Raw genomic sequence first — 22,506 nt, 5'->3', positions numbered from 1 at the left:
TGTGGAATTCTGGGATTTGTAGTTCCATGAGGCATTCGGCCTTCTCTGTCAGGAGAGCCCTGGCGCCAGCAAAAACTACACATCCCATGATTCCTTTCGCCCCGAGCCATGGCAGTGAAAGTGGGGTCAATATGCACCATTTCTGGAGGCAAACTTAATGCCTTCTTTTGTGGAGACAAGAACAGCACCAAAGTGCGCCTGCGCTGACTGGAATATTGTCAGAAACCGAACTCTGGTTCAGTCTCGCGAGATTTCGTAGCGAAAGGCGCTCGCTTGGCAGCGTCTCGCGAGATCGGGAAGAGCCAGCGCCAAGCGAGCCATGGAGAGCGGTAGGGGCCGGCGGGGGGCTCTTTGCGAGGGGCCTACAGTGGCCACCTGAGCCCCCAAACCCCGCCGCGGCCATGGAGGCCAAGCGGAAGGAGCCGCGCAAAGCGCTGAGGATCAAAGTCATCTCCATGGGCAACGCGGAGGTGGGCAAGGTGAGGAGAAGGAAAGGGGCGGGGCAGGCGCAGGGGCGTCTGATTGGCCCGAGGAGGGAGAGTGACAAGCAGGTCTGCCAATCAGAGTCCTCCATTAGAATTGGCCGTTATGGCGGTTGAGCGGGCCTGAGGTAGAATGGGGCATCATCATCATCATGTTCAGTTGAGTGGCCAAGCGCAGAGGCTTCTGGGACATCTCTAGTTCTGTCCTTTGGTTCTTCCCAGGAGCTTCAGGCCTCAGCATCTCACAGACTGAGGGAAAGTTGTTGCTAACAACAACAACAACAACAACAACAACTTCTTGTTATTGTTGTTATCATTTTCCTTTGTGTTGTCATTTCTTACCTGCTTCTCCACACGCATTGAGCCAGGAAGCAACGGACAATTTATCTTATTTACTCTAAACAAACAAACAAACAAACAAACTGTTAGTGGTTGTTGTTCCCTGCCCCAGTCTTTGGGGACAAGCAACGTCAGTTAAAAGGCCTCAGTTAAAGCACACCTCAGTTTAAAAGGACAAACAAGATGCACACAAATTGGAACAATCCATACTGAATTCATCATCATCATCATCATCATCATCATCATCATCATGACATTCTGTGCTTCTTCCCAGGAGCTGAAGGCCTGGCTCATCTGCGCAGGGAGGGAGGGAGGGGGAGTTATGGATATGATTGTTATTGTTATTCTTTGTGTCTGTGTGCGTACAAACATTTCCAAGCCCTGGGTGCTTGAATCCATGGGTGAAGCATCTGTGGCTCTGGAGCGCCAGTTGTATTGGGAAGGGCTTGTTTCCTGTAAGAGCTGCTTGTCGACAGAAGAGACTGCCTTGCAGAGAGGCATTCTTACATCTTCTTTGGGGGTCTTGAAACATCTTGCAGGAGCGCTTTAGATACGTATTCCTGCTTGGCGGGGATTGCGTTAGTCGGGTCACGGTTCTTGTGGCCCCTTCCTCCGCTTTGATTCTTGGTGTTTAATACAGAAAAAGCAAAGATTTTCTCATTCAAGAGAACAGAGTCATTTAGCAGTTGCTGATGGAAATGGGAGGCAGAAGGAAGAGGAGGATGCAGAATTATTGACTGAACCACTTGAAGAAAACATTCCAGGGTTTTGAGCCTGTCTCTTGTTTCTTGGGATTTAGAAAACATTTTCATAAAGCTACAGGAAGGAAGCTCATGGAAACAAGACAGACCTCGCCACCTTTTAATAACGCTCTCCTTGTGGCTGGCGGTGCGTGTTTTGCTGTGTGTTTCAGAGAAGTCACCTTCCTATTTGCACATGAAACTCTGTTCTGTAATATCCTGAGTGGAATGATATGTTTAAACAATAATCATAAATTGCCAAAACCATCATCTGGCTTCAGGGAAAGGGGTACATTATAGCTTTTTTGAAATGGAAACTTAGACTTTTGAGTTGAAAACAAAGAATTATAACTATGTTAATTTGTATCCATTTTGCCAGTTGCGCATACATACAGGGAGCCTGCGTTTTGAGAGACGTACCTTGCAATTAGCCCTGCAGAACACGGCTTCCTGCGGGCCGAATAGACAGCTGAGCCAATTTGACAACATTCACCATTCTTTTGCTTTATAGAGCTGCATTATAAAGCGCTACTGTGAGAAGCGGTTTGTGCCCAAGTACCTTGCAACAATCGGCATTGATTATGGTGTCACCAAGTAAGTACCCTTCTTTCACAACAGACAGCAATTACATTTAGTGGCTCCTGAAAATAGTCTGATGTGATGAGAACAGAGTCAGTGCATGTATCTGTGAGAAAGAATGACTGGAAGCTTGTTCAGCTCTTGCAATCATTCATTGTTTTGCTGCTATGATATTGGCAGAAGTAGCTGCTGTGAATATATTTGTGGACCTCCCATTACATATTAAATTCATCACATAGAGAGGCAGGGCTCCTAACAGGGAGAGGATTTTATACATGCAAACAAGCATTTCCAGCAGCAGGAGCAAAAGTCAATAGCAGTATGTAATGATTGGTTTTTATTCTCTTTTCACTGGTAATTTACTTTTTATCAGTTCCAGAGTGTCTTCATCAAAATTCAGCTATGTTAGGTATGCAGGACATGCTTCTTGCAACTGTTTGTGTTACAGAAAGTCAAATTGGAGGTGAGAGAAGAGTGTTTGGAGTGGGGGACAACAGTACATGTGAACAGGAGTCCTAGTAGACCACATGTTGAACATAAGTCAACATAGTGATGCAGCAGCTAAAAAGCCAATGCAATTGCATGCTGCATCCACACAGGTATAGTGTCTAGAATCATAGAATTGTAGAGTTGGAAGAGATTGCAAGGGCCATCCAGTCCAACCCCATTCTGCCATGCAGGAAATTTCAGTCAAAGCATCCCCGACAGATGGCCATCCAGCCTCTGCTTAAAAACCTCCAAAGAAGTAGATTCCATCACACTCCGAAGAAGGAGTTTGTTCCACTGTCGAACAGCCCTCACTGTCAGGAAGTTCCTCCTAATGTTCAGGTGGAATCTCTTTTCCTGGAGCTTGCATCCATCGTTCCGGGTCCTGTTCTCTGGAGCAGCAGAAAACAAGCTTGCTCCCTCCTCAACATGACATCCCCTCATGTATTTAAACAGGGCTATCATATCACCCCTTAACCTTCTCTTCTCCAGGCTAAACATACCAGCTCCCTAAGTTGTTCGTCATAGGGTATGGTTTCCAGACCCTTCATCATTTTAGTCGCCCTCCTTTGGACACACTCCAGTTTCTCAATGTCCTTTTTGAATTGCGGTGCCCAGAATTGGACACAATATTCCAGGTGGGTCCTGACGAAAGCAGAATAGAGTGGCACTATTACTTCTCTTGATTTAGATACTATACTTCTATTGATGCAGCCTAAAATTGCATTGCCCTTGTTAGCTGCCGCATCACAGTGTTGACTCATGTTCAACTTGTGGTCTACTTGGACTCCCAGATCCCTTTCACATGTAGTTTCATTCAGCCAGGTGTCCCCCATTCTATATCTGTGCATTTCATTTTTCCTCCCTAAGTGCAGTACCTTACATTTCTCTGTGTTGAATTTCATTTTGTTAGGTCGGCCCTAGCTTTGTAGTCTATTCAGGTTGTTTTGAATGTTGATCCTGTCCTCTGGGGTATTAGCTATTCCTCCTAATTTGGTGTCATCTGCAAATTTGATAAGTCTGCTCCCAATTCTGTCATCCAGGTCATTGATAAAGATGTTAAAATAATAATAAATAAATCGTTTATTTCTAGCCCGCCTTTCCATGAGATCAAGGCGGGTTACAACATCATAGAGCAACAAACGATAAATATCAACAATACAATATAAAACAAAATCAGAGATTAAAACGAGGAATTAAAAACACAGATTAAAAACCTTACAAAACCTAGCCAAAGTGCAGGTGCAAAAGGGGGGGGGGAGAAAAAGCGATTACAACTGGGGAAAAGCTTGTTCGAAGAGAAAGGTTTTGAGTCTCTTCCTGAATTGGTTGAGGGAGGGGGTTGAGCGTAGCTCTTCGGGAAGCGAATTCCATAACTGCGGGGCTGAGATAGAAAACGCCCTCTGTGCAGTTGTAGAGCGTTTCGAGGGTGGAACCTTCAGAAATTGCTTCCCAGCTGACTTGAGTGTGCGGGGTGGACTATATGGGGAGAGGCGGTCCTCCAAGTACCCTGGGCCCAAGCCATTTAGGGCTTTATAGGTTATAACCAACACCTTGTATTGTGCCCGGAAGCAAATAGGCAGCCAGTGTAGATCTCGCAGAACAGGTGTTATATGGCTGGACCTGGAACATCCAGTGACCAGTCTGGCTGCCATGTTCTGCACTAACTGAAGCTTCCGGGTTTGGTACAAGGGTTGCCCCATGTAGAGCGCATTACAGAAATCCAACCGAGAGGTTACCAGAGCGTGTACCACCGTTTCAAGGTCCCCCCGGCCCAGGTAGGGTCGCAGCTGGCGTATTAGCTGAAGCTGATAACAGGTACTCCTGACCGTCGCATCCACCTGAGATGTAAGGTGGAGCGACGAGTCCAAGAGCACCCCCAGACGGCGAACAGAGTGCTTCAGGGGAAGCGTGACCCCGTTCAAGACAGGTGGACAAATCTCCAAACCTGGACCCGGGGAACCTATCACAAGTACTTCCGTTTTCTCTGGATTCAGTCTGAGTCTGTTTTCCCTCATCCAGCCCATTACTGACTCCAGACAGGCATCTAGAGGAGAGATGCCATCCCTGGTCACTGCATCAGTCGGAGACACAGAGAAACATATTTGGGTGTCATCAGCGTATTGATAACACCGCGTCCCGTGTCTCCGGATGATCTCTCCCAGCGGTTTCATGTAAATGTTAAATAGCATGGGGGACAGAATGGCTCCTTGAGGGACACCAGATGTAAGTGCCCTCTTATCGGAGCACACGTCCCCCAGCTGCACCATCTGGAATCTACCCGAGAGGTAGGAACAGAACCACTGGAGCGCAGTGCCCCCAATTCCCAACTCTCTCAGGCGTTCCAGAAGGATACCATGGTCAATGGTATCGAAAGCCGCTGAGATGTCTAAGAGCACTAGCAGGGACACGCTTCCCCTGTCCATGCCCAGACGGAGATCATCGACCAAGGCGACCATGGCAGTCTCAACTCCATAGCCCGCCCGAAAGCCAGTTTGAAATGGGTCTAGAAAATCAGTATCATCCAAGACCGATTGAAGCTGAATGGCAACCGCCCTTTCGATCACCTTCCCCAAGAATGGCAGCAGAGAGATAGGCCGATAATTATTGTGAATCGGGGGGTCTAGGGAGGGCTTTTTTATCAGCGGTTTTACAATGGCCAATTTTAAGCTGGATGGAAAGCGCCCATCCCTAAAAGATGAATTAATTATGCGGCACAACATAGTAGTTACAGCCGCACCCCCCCTGAGCTGTTAGCCAAGAGGGACAGGGATCGAGAGAGCAGGTTAAATAGCATTGGGCCCAGGACAGAGCCATGTGGGACCCCACTGGTCACTTCTCTCCAGGATGAAATGGAGCCATTGCTGAGCACCTTTTGGGTTTGGCCAGTCAACCACTTACAAATCCATGTAACAGTTACTTTGTCTAGCCCACATTTTACAAGCTTGTTTGCAAGAATGTCATGGGGAACTTTGTCAAAGGCCTTACTGAAATCAAGATATACTATATCCACAGCATTCCCTTCATCTACCAAGCTAGTAATTTTATCAAAGAAAGAGATTAGATTTGTCTGGCATGACTTCTTTCTCTGAAACCCATGTTGACTTTTTGTGATTATGGAGTTGCTTTCTAGATGTTCACAGTCTCTCTGTTTAATGATCTGCTCTAGAATCTTTCCTGGTATTGATGTCAGATTAACTGGATGATAATTGATGAGATTCTCTTTTTTCCCCTTTTTGAAGATGGAGGGATGTAACAATAGCTCTGTGTTCCACTTTGGACAGGCCTCACCTGGAATACTGCATCCAATTTTGGGTGCCACATTTCAAAAAGGATGTTGTCTACTGCTCTAGAGACTAGGACAAGCTACAGGAAAAGAGATTCCATTTCAGCATAAGGAAGACTGGATGGTCCTGAGATTTCTTCCAGCTCTATGATTCTGTGAATGCTTGTTCTTGAATCTGATGACTGTCTTTCTTTCAGAGTGCAGGTCCGGGACAGAGAAATCAAGGTGAATATCTTTGATATGGCTGGACACTCTTTCTTCTATGAGGTACATTGTTATGTATTATTTATATGTAGTATGCTATTATTTCTTAGATTGTACGCCATGGGCAGGTTTGCTCTTATCTGTTTTATTGTTTGTATGTACAGCGCTGTGCAAATCTACAGCGCTATATAAATAAAGCATAATAATAATAATAATAATAATAATAAATAATATGTAAATGAGAAAGCAAAACATAGATCTGGTGGTTTCTGGCTCAGTAAATCAAGATGGCTACAGGGTGTAGAATGAATTGAGAATATATAGGTTCACGTCAGTTAATCACAATAAATGTGAAGGCTAATGCTACCAGCCTCTTTCTTTCAATTAGTCTCAAAGGTGCTACAAGATCCCTTTGCATTCAGTGAACCAAGTAGCTGTCTTCCTGGGCATTGATTCTTTTAACAGAAACTTTGGTATCAGAGGTAGAATTAACATGAAAAACATAGGTTCCTACACCACACCATGTTTCAGCATACAAGTAATTGGTTGACCAGCCGAACCCAAAGGGTGCTCAACAATGGCTCCTTTTCATCCTGGAGAGAAGTGACCAGTGGGGTCCCACAGGGCTCTGTCCTGGGCCCAGTGCTATTCAACATCTTTATCAATGACCCAGATGACAGAATTGGGAGCATACTTATCAAATTTGCAGATGACACCAAATTAGGGGGAATAGCTAATACCCCAAGGACAGGATCAAGATTCAAAATGACCTGAATAGACTAGAAAGCTGGGCCAAAGCTAACAAAATGAAATTCAACACAGAGAAATGTAAGGTATTGCACTTAGGGCGGAAAAATAAAATGCACAGATACAGGATGGGTGACACCTGGCTGAATGAAACTACGTGTGAAAGGGATCTAGGAGTCCAAGTAGACCACAAGTTGAACATGAGTGAACAGTGTGATGCGGCAGCTAAAAAGGCCAATGCAATTTTAGGCTGCATCAATAGAAGTATAGTGTCTAGATCAAGAGAAGTAATAGTGCCACTGTATTCTGCTTTGGTCAGGCCCCACCTAGAATATTGTGTCCAGTTCTGGGCGCCACAATTCAGAAAGGACATTGAGAAACTGGAGCGTGTCCAAAGGAGGGCGACAAAAATGGTGAAGGGTCTGGAAACCATGCCCTATGAGGAACGACTTAGGGAGCTGGGGATGTTTAGCCTGGAGAAAAGAAGGTTAAGAGGTGATATGATAGCCCTGTTTAAATATTTGAAGGGATGTCATATTGAGGAGGGAGCAAGCTTGTTCTCTGCTGCTCCAGAGAACAGGACCCGGAACAATGGATGCAAGCTACAGGAAAAGAGATTCCACCTGAACATTAGGAGGAACTTCCTGACAGTAAGGGCTGTTCGGCAGTGGAATGCACTTCCTCGGAAGGTGATAGAGTCTCCTTCCTTGGAGGTCTTTAAACAGAGGCTGGATGGCCATCTGTCAGGGATGCTTTGATTTGGATTTCCTGCATGGCAGGGGGTTGGACTGGATGGCCCTAGTGGTCTCTTCCAGCTCTACGATTCTATGATTCTATGATTCTATAAGTAAAGGCAAGAAAGACCTGTGCTGCCTGGAAAGACCTTCCTGCTTGCATTGGACTTTTCCACAGGAAGTAAGAGCAAGTAAGACTTTCTGCTTCCTCAGGCCCACCTCCTGCTTGCATTGGACTCTTCCTCAGAAGGCCTGAGCTGGCAATAGCCTCAAACTGCTTTAACTCCTCAGAAAGTGAGCCAGCTACACCTGTTTCTTTTTTCTTTCCTGCCTCTGCCATTGTCACACCTTCTCCCGTTGATCTCTGGGTAGCAAATCCCATCCTTCCCATGGCTCCACACATTTCTCCTAACCTGATCCCCATTCGGCCTCTTCCTGTCTCCCTGCTTCCATTCTTCTGTTCCCTCTGGAACTGTCACTCTGCGGCCCCTAAAGCAGCAGCAATTCATGACTTTTTTCTCTCCAAATCGTTTAATCTCCTCGCTCTCACAGAAACCTGGCTCCCAGCCCATGATACTGCTACCTCCGCTGCCCTTTCTCTTGGTGGTCTCTCCTTCACCCACACTAGCCGCCCTGAGGGTAGAGGAGGAGGGGTTGGTATCTTGCTATCTAACTCCTGCCAGTTTCAAGTTCTATCTTTTCCCCCCAGCTATCATTTCTCTTCTTTTGAGTTTCATCCTATTAGACTCTTTTCTCCTCTACAGCTCCGGGTTGCAGTTATCTATCGTCCTCCTGGTTCTGCCACCCAGTTCCACTCAGACTTTGAATCATGGCTGACATTCTTTCTTTCAGGTTCAGTCCCCACTTTGATCCTAGGTGACTTTAATATCCACGTTGATGATTCCAATAACCCTACAACGTCACGCTTCAACTCTCTCCTAGCTTCTTTTGGCCTCCAGCCACACTCCAACTCTTCAACTCATTCTCTCGGTCACTGTCTTGACCTAGTTCTTGCTGCAAACTGCGCCATTTCTGACTACCTGGCACTTGACTTTCCACTATCTGACCATCACTTAATCTCCTTTGCTCTCACTTATACTCCACCTCTTCGTCACACTGTTCAACGCTATTTTTGTGATCTTCAGTCTGTTAACTCTAACCATCTTGGTCAGACCCTGGATTCTTCTCTCTCTTCCCTAAATCTTGGGGATTCTGCTGACTCAGCAGTGTCTTTATTTAATTCCACTCTTTCCTCAACTCTTGACTGCTTTGCCCCTGTCTCTGTACGCACTTCTTCCTCTAAGAACTAGGCCTCAGCCCTGGCTTACCCCCATCATCAAGTTTCTCAAGGTCCTGCTCTAGAGCAGCCGAATGTCTTTGGAGAAAGTCCAAACAGTGGGCTGATTTTATTCATTACAAATTTATTATTTCTTCTCTCTCACGCGCCCTGTCTATGGCAAAACAGAATTATTACAAATCATTGATCTCTGCCAATGAGAGGTGCCCGCAGCACTTGTTCTCCACCTTCAAAACTTTGCTTAAACCTCCCTCTCCTCCTGTCTCTTCATTATTCTCTCCTAATGACTTTGCTAACTATTTCATCTCAAAGATTACCACTATTCGCTCTGAGATAGTCCCTCCCGATTCTTCTTCTGCTCTTAATCATCTTTTGCCCTAGCCTAAAAAATTTTCTGTGTTTCCCCCTGCTTCTTTGGATGAACTCTCTACACTTCTGAACTCTTGCAAACCTGCAACCTGTTCTCTTGATCCAATTCCTACTCGTCTTCTAATTTCCATAGCTCCCTCTTTTCTGCCCTCGCTTCTCCATATCTTCAATCTCTCTCTCTCTACAGGCTCCTGTGTAAATTTATAGCACTTTATAAATAAAGGTTAATAATATTAATTTTATCTTAAGCTAATAGCATGCATATGTGAAATGAAACAACCAGATCAGGCGTATCTTGCACAGGTAAACAAAAACATAAGAAACCTGCTAGAGTCTGCTTTAAGGCTTCTTCTAAAATGCATCTGTAGATGACCTTTTCTTTCAACAGCCTCTGCTTTTCTTACACTTTCTTACACTTTCCAATTGTTGGCTAGATATATAGATCTATATTTTTTCAACAGGCTGGGGGTAGCTAGTGCGGGAGGTTTATTTGCTGTCCCCTTTTGTCTCTGTTTTGCTGTTCCTCCAAGCTCAGTGAGGGATTCTTGGATTAACTATTTTTTACCTTGCCTGTTGTAGGCTGGTATAAACAGCTACAGTAAGATTGGCTATAGTAAGAATTCCATTCTTTTCCAACTCAAGTTTTATTATATTGTTTACTACAGACATAATGCTGTAACCTGGCATCAAAAGTCTAGGCTTCCTTCATGATCCTAATGTTGATGCTACTGAAAAACTTGCAGCTAAACAGAGAATGAGGGGGCTTGGTGGGTATAAAAAGACTTTGTAAAAAGGAGCTTCTTTGTCAGAGACTTTGTTAAATAAAGTATGCATGTATTAGAATAAATTAACATATTATTCACCAAGACGTGCCCCATAATCCTGTTAAATAGATTTTGAAGACTTTGGCTAATTTGCCTATAGGCTACCAGTCTTCATTGTAGTAGAAGTAGCCTGTCTTCTAGCGTGCAGCAGGTTCAGTTACTGAGCTGTTCATTGTCATGTTTTAACACATCATAAATGCAATGTAAAACAGTTCCTTTATTAGTATTTGAGTGCAGTTGCCATGTCATAACATGTCGACTTTGGAGTACTTAGCTGACCATCTTACAATTACAGTAGAACTTCTCTCCTGTAACTTTGTACAGGATAAATATGAAATATATTCCAAATAGCAAGGGAAGCATAACATCATCACCTTTTTTCTGCTTCTAACTTTGGAAAGGGTGCCTTTGTTTATTAAACCCATGCTGATGCAAATTCTATTTTGAGCTGGAACAGTGTTGGCTGGGATCATACTGGACAGGCCTACTTGTATCTCTTGATGTAGTACAGGTGAGAATGTTGCTAGTGGCTCCTGCACCAGCTGCATTTGTCTACTCTGCTGGTCTTGATAGATCAATTGTGCATTGGTGTACAATTGATCCATAAATTCCAAGCTCCCACACTGTTGATTGATGGTAGCTGTGGTCACTCTTTTCCCCTCTTGTTCCATAACATCCACTACTTTGTTTCTGTGCTCTGTTTAGGTCCGCAACGAATTCTACAAAGACACCCAAGGTGTAATCCTAGTATATGATGTTGGGCAGAAGGAATCATTTGATGCCCTTGATGCATGGCTTGCTGAGATGAAGCAGGAACTTGGACCACATGGCAACATGGAGAACATTGTCTTTGTGGTTTGTGCCAACAAGGTAACCATTTCTAAGAGGCAAGTAAGATGTAAGCATTTCCTTGTTTGTAACCCTAGATCATAGAGCAGCATGATTTAGGGAGTTCAATGATATGTGAAGTATTGGCTTTTTTAAAGGGAGCCAGGGAAGCCAAAAGTAATGGATTGTCCTAGATCATGTTTTTCTCCCATTTCCATTTCAGATTGACTGTACAAAGATCCGGTGTGTGGATGAAAGTGAAGGCCGGCTGTGGTCAGAAAGCAGAGGCTTCCTTTATTTTGAGACCTCAGCACAGACAGGCGAGGGAATCAATGAGATGTTCCAGGTAAAAGTGCTATGCAAAACAATGCAGCATTGCACCATCCTTGTCTTTGGCACCCAGTGCCCTGTAAGCCCCCATTAGTGATAACTCTGGGAAGGTGCCCTTTAGCCTCTGAATGAGTGATGCTGCATATCTGCCCATGCCTGGAAGTCAGGGAGGCAAAGTTTAATTCAGCTGCAAGCTGAAAATTTGAATGACAATGGCATGTATCCTTGATGTTTGTGCAGTTTTGTAGGTACCTGGCTCAGAACATGAATTTTCCTGGCTCATAATGCTTGGATGTGTTATGAATCATTTACTTTTATTGAGGAGTAATGCTCTAGTTCAGAATGTGAATCGGGATTTGGTGTGTACTTGGCATTTTAAAAAAAAAAAGATTTGTATTTTGATTTTTTTTTTAAGTTGTTAAACCAGTGAGGCATTATGATTTGCCAGCATTTTGAATGATGTCTTTCAGATTCTGGCTTATGCCCTGTGTGTCTCACATCCACAAGTTTAGAACGAGTGCTCATAACTAATCCATACATTTTTCTGAATTGGCTGTTCTCTTCAGTCATACACATTCCAGAAGTAAATCTTTGGAAGGGGTAGGAGTAAAAATGGTCCTGTCTCCTGTATCTCTGGATGAGTTACCATTGACTTCCGTGGAAGGATTTATTTAGAGAGGCTGTTGGCAGCCTTTTGAAAGGAAAGGAAAATGTACTAGACATCTATGATGGGTATGACTGAATGTTCCAATTAATCCCCCGTTGACTTCATTTGAAACTGCAGGAGAGCGCTAAGTGAAACCATTCATTGATGCAGAGATGCAGTGGGCAGCCTTTTCAGTGAGTAGGTGATCTGAACTCACAAGGATCTTTTATAGATTTAGATATTGTGATCACGAAAGAATCATCACAGAGAGCCAGTATGCTGTAATACTTGGGTAGCAGAAGCTAAAAGACAGTGTGTGGGCCAAGGTTATCCTATGAACTTCATGGCTGAGTGCGGACTGGAATCTTAATCTGACATTATCAGGGAACTTGGGTTCCACTCCTCCGGTGAGTTATGGATCTTACTGGAAGACCTTGGGCCACCCAAGATCTTCTTATATCTAGTCAAGTTGGCTTTGACTTAGGGTGACCTTGTGGATAAGAGACCACCAAGAGACCCTTAATAGTTTTGCTCAGGTCTTGCAGACTCAAGGTTGCAGCTTCCTTGATTGCACTTTTGAATCCATTTATATGTTTTTTTACAGTCCATAATATCTGTAGAACTCTCCTCCAACTCCCAGGTTTCAAATGAGTTGTTTTTTCCCTTGCCAGATTTCTTCACTGCTTAACTTTTACTTAGAAATTGGAAATACTATCTTGTTATGAGGGTCAAATGAGCAACCATATATGCTACCTTATGCTACATGGGGAAAGCTGTGTACAAATGTAAAAATTAAACGTCACAGTGTAAAAGAGTTATATAAGGACAGTTTTGGTAAAAATGAAATTGCTTACTCCAAATAGCATGGTGGACTTTAAAAAAACCTCTCTTGTTAATTCCTGGGAGTATTCCTTCCTCTTTTTTATTTTTCTTGTGAAATGTGTTGCTGTTTTCCCATGTTTTATTTTCTGAGGACCAGTACCCTTCAAGCTCAGTTTTTTTTCTTCCAGTTGCCCCTGGCCCTCCGGCCCAAGTATCAAAACCTACTTTTAAACCGCAGAGAGTTGTTTTACTTTTTGTACAGTGCTTTGTATTTATCAGTTTTTAGGGAGTTTTAAATGATGTCATCTGCTCTTAACCATCAAAATGAGGGAGATCCATATAAGTAACCCAGAGTGAGTGGTGCTAGAGATGGGTTCTTCCCTTTTCTTCATCTCTGCTGGCTTTTGGAACAGAGAGAGGAAACTGTTGGTGGCAGCAAAAGCAAGAGATGGAGGGACTTCAGTGGGGGAGGGAGAAGAGATCTGGCCCCATTGTGTTGGTAGGATTGCTAAGTGGCTATTGAGACGGAGCATGGAGCATGAAGAGAAAAGAGGGAACAAAAAGTCCACTGCTGAGTAAGATAAAATTTAATGACTGTTGAAATGTAATGGCCACTTCCATATGCTGAACACTTCACAGAGTAGAATACCTGAGAGCCCTGCAGTTGCTGCTCTGAGATATGAAAAGACAGCTGCAGGTGGAGTGGAAGTAATGTGGCTTCAGACAGGTGGAGTGGTTCTGCAACCGCTGAAGATGTTTGTCTTAGAAGATTGAGGCGTGTTACAGAGCGCCCAAGAAGGGCGCTCTGCCGCCGCCTCCATTTCCGCTGCCAGGAAGCCTCAGCCTCCAAATGGGGAGGCTTCCCGGCGGCAGAAAAAGAAGCCACAAAAAGCGGCTTCTTTTCGCGCCGCGCTTGCGATGCACAAGTGTGCAAATGGCGCACTCGTGACATCTCAAGGCAAGGGCGATGTGCGGATGCTAAGTGTCCAGCACGTAAAAATGGCGGCACCTGTGTGTATAGGGCGCCGCCATTTTTACGCCCTCGTCATGTGCTGGGGTGAGGCCGGTATGGACGCTAGGTCCTTGGTCAACCCCTAGCACGTGATGAGGGCGGTGCAAAGGCCCGTCTAGAACGGGCCCCTGAATCTTGACCTTGCATGCCCAATGTACAGTTGTTCCATGGGTTCTGGGCCTGAGGCACTTCTGGAGTTTGTGGTGTGGGAAATGAAATAAAGATGGCTAGTAGTGGGCAAGTAGAGGAATTTGCTAATGTTGGTTTGTGCTTGCAGACTTTCTATTCAGCCATTGTTGATTTGTGTGACAATGGTGGAAAGCGTCCCATGGCCAGCATGAGCGTCGGTTTCACCAAAGAGCAAGCAGACACCATCCGAAGAATCCGCAGCAGCAAAGATAGCTGGGACATGCTGGGTGTCAAGCCAGGGGCCACAAGGTACTGCAGGACTCACCCAGCACTTAGGCAGGAACTATTCATTGTAAGGTAGACACCAGCAAAAGGGAATTGTGTTTGGAGGGAGGTTGAATGGGCTGGGAGAAACTGTTAAAGGAAGGAGGTCCTGGTGATTTAAGTAAGAGGAAGCTGCTTGTCTCCTGGATGGGATGGTTGGCCGGTATATAATACCTTTCTTTTCAGCAAACCTGCCAGATACCTCCCTCTCCTTGTATGTCCCTTAGTTGCCCCCAATGACAATACGTGCCTATTGGCTACACTGATTATTTCTATATGATGCTTGTACATCAAACCCTTTGGTTATAGTCCGCTATCATCCTGTGAATGGGATTTGTGTATCTGTACGGAAGTGGCCAGCCTTCATCCTTAGTTTAAGTACTGCAGAAGATGTATGTCCCATGGGCCTCTGAGTTCTGGGTGTAATTGTAGAAGAGTCTTTCTTCTATGTCTCTGGAAGAGACGAGGGATAATAATGAAGGACAGTGTTTTCTTACTTAAAGACAGATGGCTGATGTGCTCAAAAGAGTATGCACAATATTTTGTAATGGTCCTCTGTGTTCCGCCAGCAAGGTCAGTAATCTTCTCTGAGAATGTGAGAGGAGGCCTTCTCAGCTGTGGAATCCAGTTGCCAATTGGTGGCAACACTGGTTTCATTTAGGCACCAGATAAAAACACGGCTGTAAGAAAAGCCTTTGAACCTAACTGTTCTACAAAAAACATGCTTATGTGCATAATTTAAAATGGTTTTAACTTGTTAACATGCTTATTTATCTTTTTTTTTTTTTTGCTTGAAATTGTTTTAATCTATTTATTGATGGGGGTATAAATATTTAAATAATATTACTTGTCACCAAGTAATGTTAATATTAAGGCTGCTCCATTTTGGGTTCTGTGGGCTAGACTTCCACTCTTGATTTGTTAAGCCTGTGTTTGTGTTGGCAACACCCGATGAAGGCCTCTTTTGCTCTCCTCCCAGGGACGAAGTGAACAAAGCTTACCGGAAGTTGGCGGTGCTCCTCCACCCAGACAAATGCATGGCTCCCGGCAGTGAGGATGCCTTCAAAGCTGTGGTCAATGCCCGGACTGCCTTGCTCAAAAACATCAAGTAAACAAAGTGGAATCAGCTTGTTCCCCCAGAAGTAGGTGATGAAGGCCACCCTGTTGGGTGGGCTGCCCTCCTGTCCAAGCGGGAGGCAGCAAGAGTTACTTCCTGCTTCAAGCGAGGATCGTGGGAACGAAGCCCAGGGAGAGGAACTCTTAGAAGCAGCCTCCTCTTGCTGCGTGCTTCTCGTTCATCTCAAAATGTTTCCTGTGCTGCTAGAACCAGCTTTATGCGGCTGTTGATCTGATGTGGATTCCCAAATCCATCTTACTACTGCAGCAACTACAGTGTCCTTTTCTTTCTCCTGTAGGGAAGTTGGCCTTGGACTGAGTTGACTAAAATATTTTGTATGTGAAAGATTTTCTTCTGTAGCATTACTTGTATTTTGTTATCCTAAATTTGGTGCTTGGGTTCAGCCAGGTCTGATTTACCCTCCACTTACTCCAAGATCTAGCAATTTGCCACTTCGATACAGATTACCATTTGAGTTCACATCTTTGCTAAAGGGTCTGTGTGCCCTCTGCATTTCTCATAGTTGTGTGATGTTTGCCAACTACCATTCCAGGCTCTTAAGGTCTGTTTTGCTGCACATAGATGGATAAGAAAACATAACAGCTAGGACTGAGGCACTGGGAGCCACCAAGAGCAGCACATGATTGGGACAGGCAACAGCCCATCAAGCAGTATGTCAATAAGTTGCTATTTGAATCCAACTGGTTTAGTACTTCTGATGTGACCTATCCTCTGGAATTAGCTGAGAAGGTTTAGGCTTCTTGGTCTTCCCACACAGGGTGTAGGGGGTAATTTCCTAGTTTACCTGCAAAACAGTTGCCAATGCAGACCAGCAGCCCCCCAAAAAGCAAAACAAATAAGCAAACTAATTCATGTTTAATTCAAGGAGCATCTGAATCAGGGCAGGTAGGAATTATATTTTCCTATAGTGGCGGAGGACTCACATTTGCTCCAGGAGGCAGGAATGAATATTAGTTAGGCAGAGTGCTTTTCCTGCGCTTAGTTTGCTGATAGCAAGGCTTCCTTTTTTTCCTTTTGCTCTCCAACAGAATGTCGTCCAGTGCTTCCCCAAAGGTTTGCCTGTTCTTAAAAGGAATGGAAGAAAGGTTCACCTTTAGAAGGAGCTGTTTTTCCTTAGTGCTCTGCCTAATTAATATTCATTAAGAGTTTTAATGGCCTCTTGAGGCATTACATCCAACAGTTATTTTGCCAGCAAAATGGATTCCCTAGAAAATATTGGCTATGGATAACCTGAGAGCTAGAGCTTGAAGCATCATGAATCTCAGGCCAATATTTTCTCCATGCTTCTGCTGTCTGTAGAATTGTATCACACTATGTAGATGTACATATGCACCCACTCATGCAGGGACAGAGCCTTTTCCTTCCCCATTCCTTTCTTTACTTCTCATTCAGCTAGCTACTCTATACCTCTCCCCTCTGTAAATCCCCTTCTCTTTCTTCCGACCTTGCAGTCTACTGCATTGCTTTCAGATCCACTCCTGTATGCAGCATACATGTGGTAGGTCCCTGATCTTAAGTCCAGGGCCCACATGTGAAACTCCAACCATCCTCCATGGAGCGAGGAAGCAGCATGTCACCATTGACATGCCTAGTCCAAATCAATGATAGAGGGACCAAGAACAAAAGTATATAATTAGGTGGATCAGAACTACATCGATGACCATGCAGTACTAATCCACTCATGTACAGCTTGGGAACTAAACTATAATACCAGAATCTTGTTGTTGTGCTGTACTGGTGTAAACAGGACATTATTTTGGTATAGTACACTTGGCAGTGGTGTGTAGCTGAAAGTGGGCTGATGGTAGTAAAAACTCTTTCTGGCACCAGGGAAAGCTTGGGAGCTGGCAGGGCAGCTTTCGCTCCTGACAGAGACAGTTCTCTCTGCTATCCTTGTGGCATTTTCCCCTCGAACCTCTAAAGGAGTAGTCCCTGAAGTTTTTGGTGATGACCACCTTGGCTCAAAAGTTGTCACAGTTAGGCGCTGTCTTGGTTTTATCCTGTTTTATGCTTTCCTGTGAGCTGTACTTTTGTCCCTCTGCCAATAGAAGGGTTTTTCAGAAGGTGGTCCCTGCCTAAGGGCAGTGAAATCACAACCCTGGTTAGTCCCAGTCATTGGCAACTCCTCTCTGTTGGATAAGAAAGGAGCACTGAATTGACTATTCCCTTTCTTTGTGGACGGAGTTTCTCTGGCCTTTCCTGGAAATATTTTGCCTGTTCTATTTATTGGGGAGTTAATCTGTGTCCATTTTCAGTCTTGTCTGTTTACTCCTCAAACTAGAAAAGATGCTCTCCAATGCAGTCCTGCCTTTTGGAGCAAGTCAGTCATGGAGGCCTTCCATACTTTGTAGGAAAGGAATCTTCATTCTGAGTTCAGTATTCCTGCCTTGTGGGCTGCTTCTTGATTTCATGATTTGGTTTTAAAATGGCAGGAGACTTTCTTTGGGCCTGATAAAGTATTTCATGGGTTTTTGTTTGTTTGTTTGTTGCCTGAAAGTTGTAAATCAACAGAGTGCTACTTCTGAAATGTTTCCCAGAACTGCAGGAAGCTTTCTGTTCACTGCAAGGTGACTTCCTTCAAAGCTGGCCCCCACTACCATGGATCTTCTCTGAAAGCAGTGTGACAAATGAACTAAGTGGAATACGAACATGGGGCACCCCTCCCAATCCCTTGTGGTAGCTGGCAGTCCCCCTTGATTAACCTGCCCTCTGGTTGCTGAAAAAACAGTTTGGTGTGGAATAGCAAAAGGTCTGGCAACTGTGTGCAGCGGGAGGGGATGGAAATTGCACTCCTTTGGAGACAGGACTTGCCCCAGTTATTGCCATCTCTTCATCTCACTACTTAGGAAACATGTGGAGTCTTGGCATATGAAGGCTCTGTTACATTTAAAAAATAATTGTATGTAGGCACTAAAATGTTTCAATTAGAAGAGGTCCAAAGATCCTCTTTCTGCAGCCTTGCTTTCTAAGGCAAGGGAGAAGGAAGCACTTTCAAAACAGACAAGGGTGAGCCACGTTGGATGTGTCTTGCTAGTTTGCAGCAGCAGTAGTTTCCTTTGTGATGAACTGAGGTAGGGAGAGATTTTCCTCCCTCCAGCCAAAAATGAGGCTCTGGCCTGCAATATGTGTATATATAGATAAGTATACATTGATCCACATGTGCACTTTAAGCCTCGGGCAGAGGTTTGTATGCTTGTAGAGGCTTGCAAATAGTAGTGCTCCCTCAGTTCTAGACACCCCCCTTTGAAAGCAATGTTCAATTTACTGACCACTGTGAATGCCTTGTAATGTAAAATCCCATGGGTTTATGGGTTGGCTTTATATTGCAATTGCACTTTCCTGCCTTTTGTTTTGTGTTGCATTATTACCTCCTTTCCATGCCCTCTTGTGCCCATAGGTGCTACCTCCAGTTGACTTCTTGAGTTCCCATTTCCAGCACCATCTCTCTCCTCACCTCCACTCCAGCTCTCTTGTGCCTGCAATCTAAATGTGATGTAGGGATCTGCAAACCTTCCTGATGTTCTCAACAGTCAGAAAGATTGCCATGGAAAATAGCAGACCTTCTTGCTAGCTTAACCACACAGCTGTTTCAAGGAAAAGGTGCCACTTATTTTTCAGAAGCCTAAAACCGTTGCCCTGGGTGGATTTTCTTGTCCCCTTCTTTCAGATCTGGCAATATCCCATCACCTCTGAGTTATGCAATTGCAACCAAGGCTAATAGAAATAATATTTTTTGTTTTTCTTTTAAACCAGATATTGTCTGTAGTTGTCATTTCACATCCTTTTTGGGGTGAAAAGACTTTCCATTTTCATTCCCACATGTCTACCAAAGGTGCAGCCAGCTCTCCATTTGCAGGGTAAATAATATGGAGGACTCCTGCTGTGTTAACATGAAGCTGCTCTGTTACAACCCCCCTTGTCTAAAGCAAAATACAGCAGAAAAGGATTGGAACTCTTAAGTGGTGTGAAGGTGATGTAGCTGAGTCAGATCCTGCTCTTGAAAATGTTCGTGGGCAGCTGCTTGTCGGCTGCTTGGTTTGACACTCTATAAGGTAAGCAGCTTATATGGGAAGTGACCACTTTGCTTGTGGTGCTACCATCTCATCTTGCTTTTTGTAGGGCTATTTTGGTTGCAAAGTCACACAGTCTGAGTTCTGGATGGGAAGGAAAGGGGATTCTGTATGGGACAAGGAACACAGGTGCTGTGGGTAATACACTTATACGTCCCACCCCTGTCAATGAACCTTGGTACAGGCATTGCAGGCCTTTAGATCATAATTCTCTGCAGAATTGTTCCCTCCAGACAGGTTCTGTTTCTGAAAGAAGGAAAAAGGGAAATGCAGGGTGGTCGAATTCCAAGCCATTAAAGGCAGAGATTTTTTTTTTCCTTCTCCAAAGAATTTTGTACTGTTCAGACTTCTCCCTACACTTCTTTGTGTGATGTATGGATCTGAATGCACTGTATTTATTTTGTAATTACTAGTTTTACACAAAATGCCCCATACTAGACACTGGTTGATAATGTAGATCAGTGTAAAGCTGATGACAAAAGCTGGAATGGTGACATCTGCATGTTCACATATAGAAAACCTTGGTTCTTTGGAAGTCGATGTATTATTTTTTTACAAGATTAAATTGGATTTAAAACAAACTTGCTGTTTTTGCTGTCCTGCATACGGGTTGCTATTTAACGTGTAACTAGGATCTCAGACATTTGCCTAGATATCTACAGGTTTTGGGTTTGGTATTTTTGGATCATGGCACGTGTCGACATCTTCATTTGGGAAGATGCTCAAGTCTTAACTCTCCCCACCTCCCTGGGAAAAAGGCTAACCATATAACAGGTGGTTTCCAAGACAGCAGGGAGGATGTATCCCTGTGGTCTTTCCTTCATGTTCTAGAATGTAGCCTTTTCCATTAGCTCTGGCACTACAAGAAACTTTTAAATCCCAGTATTCCATAGCAGTTAAAGCAGTGTCAGACTGCATTATCTCTGCAGTGGAGAAGCAGCCAAGAAGACCTGGAAAATTGGGCCCAGTACAGACCGCCGGTTTGTGGTGGTCTGGGGCCAATTCTAGGGTTCTGGAGCACGCAGCAATCTGCACACTCTGGAACCTAGCACGTATGGACGGCGCCATTTTTATGCAGCACTGTCCATGTGGCACGTGCATCCATGACAAGCGCGAGACTGCATCTGTACCTCCGGATGCTGCGCTTCCGTCATGGATGCGTCACAGTGTGCCAATGGCGCACTGATGACAGCATCCATGTGCGCCAAGAACCCGTTTTTTCCCGGTTCTTTTTTGTCCAGAGGGACGCCGCACGGTTTGGCTGCTGCGGCATCCCTCTGGAGGAAAACTGGATGCCTCCAGGCCACCTTTTCAGGGCAGTATGTACTGCGCCTTGGTCAGCTAATAATGCAAAAGATCTAGTGTGTCTCAACTGACTTGCTTGGGTAATCCAATCAAAAATCCACCAAACAGTGATACCTTTATTTGGGCAGCCAAAACACACAATATAACGTTGCAAGCTTTCGAAGCGTCACTGGTTTCTTTGCCAGCCAAGGCATTAAAAACTATACAGGAGAAAGAAAATTGAAGATGTTGTTCATAGACCTGCATTTTGCTGTTTCTGTTCTTGTATCTTGAAGGCTGACACATTATCCTTCTGACTGTGTGGCAATTGGGAGATTTTCAAAGTCCAGGAAATTAACATTTATTTGCATCTCAACAAAGACACTTCCTTTGCAATCCAGTATGTCTCCATCCTTATGGCCCCTTTGTAGGCAGGGGACACTGGATTTCTCAAGAAGCCTCCATGCTTTTGCATCAGGAAAACGTTAGATAGTATTGTTGTAAAACATACCAATCCAGTCCAAATTTAAGAAGAAAAAAATGTTTTACCGTTGTGGATTCCCCTGTTGCAGCTATAATACAATATTTTAAAATCCAGAAAACATTTCCTACTACCCCTGGATGTTTGCTTGCGTAAGTGTGCTTTTGTGACATGGATCACTGTCTTGCATTTGCATAATGCCAATATATTTATGTGCAATTGCACTAAGCTGCCTTATTACCAGAGCCATTGCTCTACAGAAACCTCAAACTGACCATCCCTTCTGGCCAACTATTTCCTGTTAGGGACACATCCTAAGGCATATATGTACTTATATGTGCAACAGCTTGCAGGCTGGACAGTGGACAAGCAGTGTCAGGATTTAGAAAGCAATCTGTAGTTTGTCAGTGCTTGTAAACATGCCAGGAAGCCCTGAGTCTTATTCTGACATCAGTTGTGCTCTATTCAAACAAAGTTCACTGGAGTGGAGAAGTGGCCTGAATTGTATTGCATTGGCCACTAGACGCCACTGTAGGGCCACATGTCCATCTATCTTTCTGCAAATCGCATCTCTCCCCCCCCAAAATATATATATAGCCTGTATTTTAAAAGCAACTTTTCCAAAAATGATTGGTTTCCATCTTTTGCTCCACACCATTGCCAAATTAAATCATCTCATTTGTACCAGCAATGCAGAAAACACGTGGGCATTTACTGGAGGCATCGTATTTGGATAGGAAATGTTTAGCTTGGCACAGAACGATATGAACAACAATTCACTGTAACTGTGCAGGTGCCTAACATTGTACTCAAACCTTCTTCCTAGAGAGATCTTGTAGCACCTTTGAGATTAACTCCTGCTGCCAATTTCTTTCTTTCAGTTAATCTCAAAGGTGCTACAGAATCTCTCTAGGAAGAAGAAGGTTTGAGTACAATGTTAGGCACCTGCACAGTTACAGTGAATTGTTGTGTAAATTTACAGCGCTATATGAATAAAGGTTAATAATAATAAGATCTCTCTATGTACTGATTCTACAGACTAACATGGCTATATCTTTGAATTCTTCCTCTTCCTAGTTGACACTCATGATTCTGCCCTGCTACAGACCATATTTTTATTTATTTAATTCTTTGTACAGTCCATGAATTGCAGGGTTTGTGAGACTCAGAAGCCAGCCTTTATGGCAAAGACACAAGACTGGTAGCAAAGTGGATATAAAACTTAAAATGTATCAGGATGTTTTTGACTTTAGGCTAGTGAGCCATGCAGTAAACATGTACTACCACCCCCTTGCAAAGATTAGTCACGGTAGCCAAAAGGGGGTGACATGTCTATATCCATATTGGGGTAACAC

At 44.1% G+C, this 22,506-nt stretch overlaps 1 protein-coding gene across 1 annotated transcript; it reads left to right on the top strand.

Annotated features, from left to right (window-relative positions):
* Positions 1-299: 299 nt before the first annotated feature.
* LOC149310346 (dnaJ homolog subfamily C member 27) lies at positions 300-19,967 on the top strand. The gene is made up of 7 exons (XM_089528764.1): positions 300-479; positions 2,073-2,155; positions 6,110-6,179; positions 10,793-10,957; positions 11,139-11,261; positions 14,003-14,163; positions 15,158-19,967. Exons 1-7 carry the CDS (start codon positions 402-404, stop codon positions 15,288-15,290), a joined length of 813 nt encoding a protein of 270 aa, XP_089384890.1. The 5' UTR covers positions 300-401; the 3' UTR covers positions 15,291-19,967.
* The last annotated feature ends 2,539 nt before the right edge of the window (positions 19,968-22,506 follow it).

Source organism: Sceloporus occidentalis, unplaced genomic scaffold (genome assembly GCF_023333645.1).
Source record: "Sceloporus occidentalis isolate IW3139 unplaced genomic scaffold, rSceOcc1.0.p SCAF_6, whole genome shotgun sequence".
Classification (NCBI taxonomy): Eukaryota; Metazoa; Chordata; class Lepidosauria; order Squamata; family Phrynosomatidae; genus Sceloporus; species Sceloporus occidentalis.
This window is presented reverse-complemented; position numbering and strand designations above follow the sequence as displayed.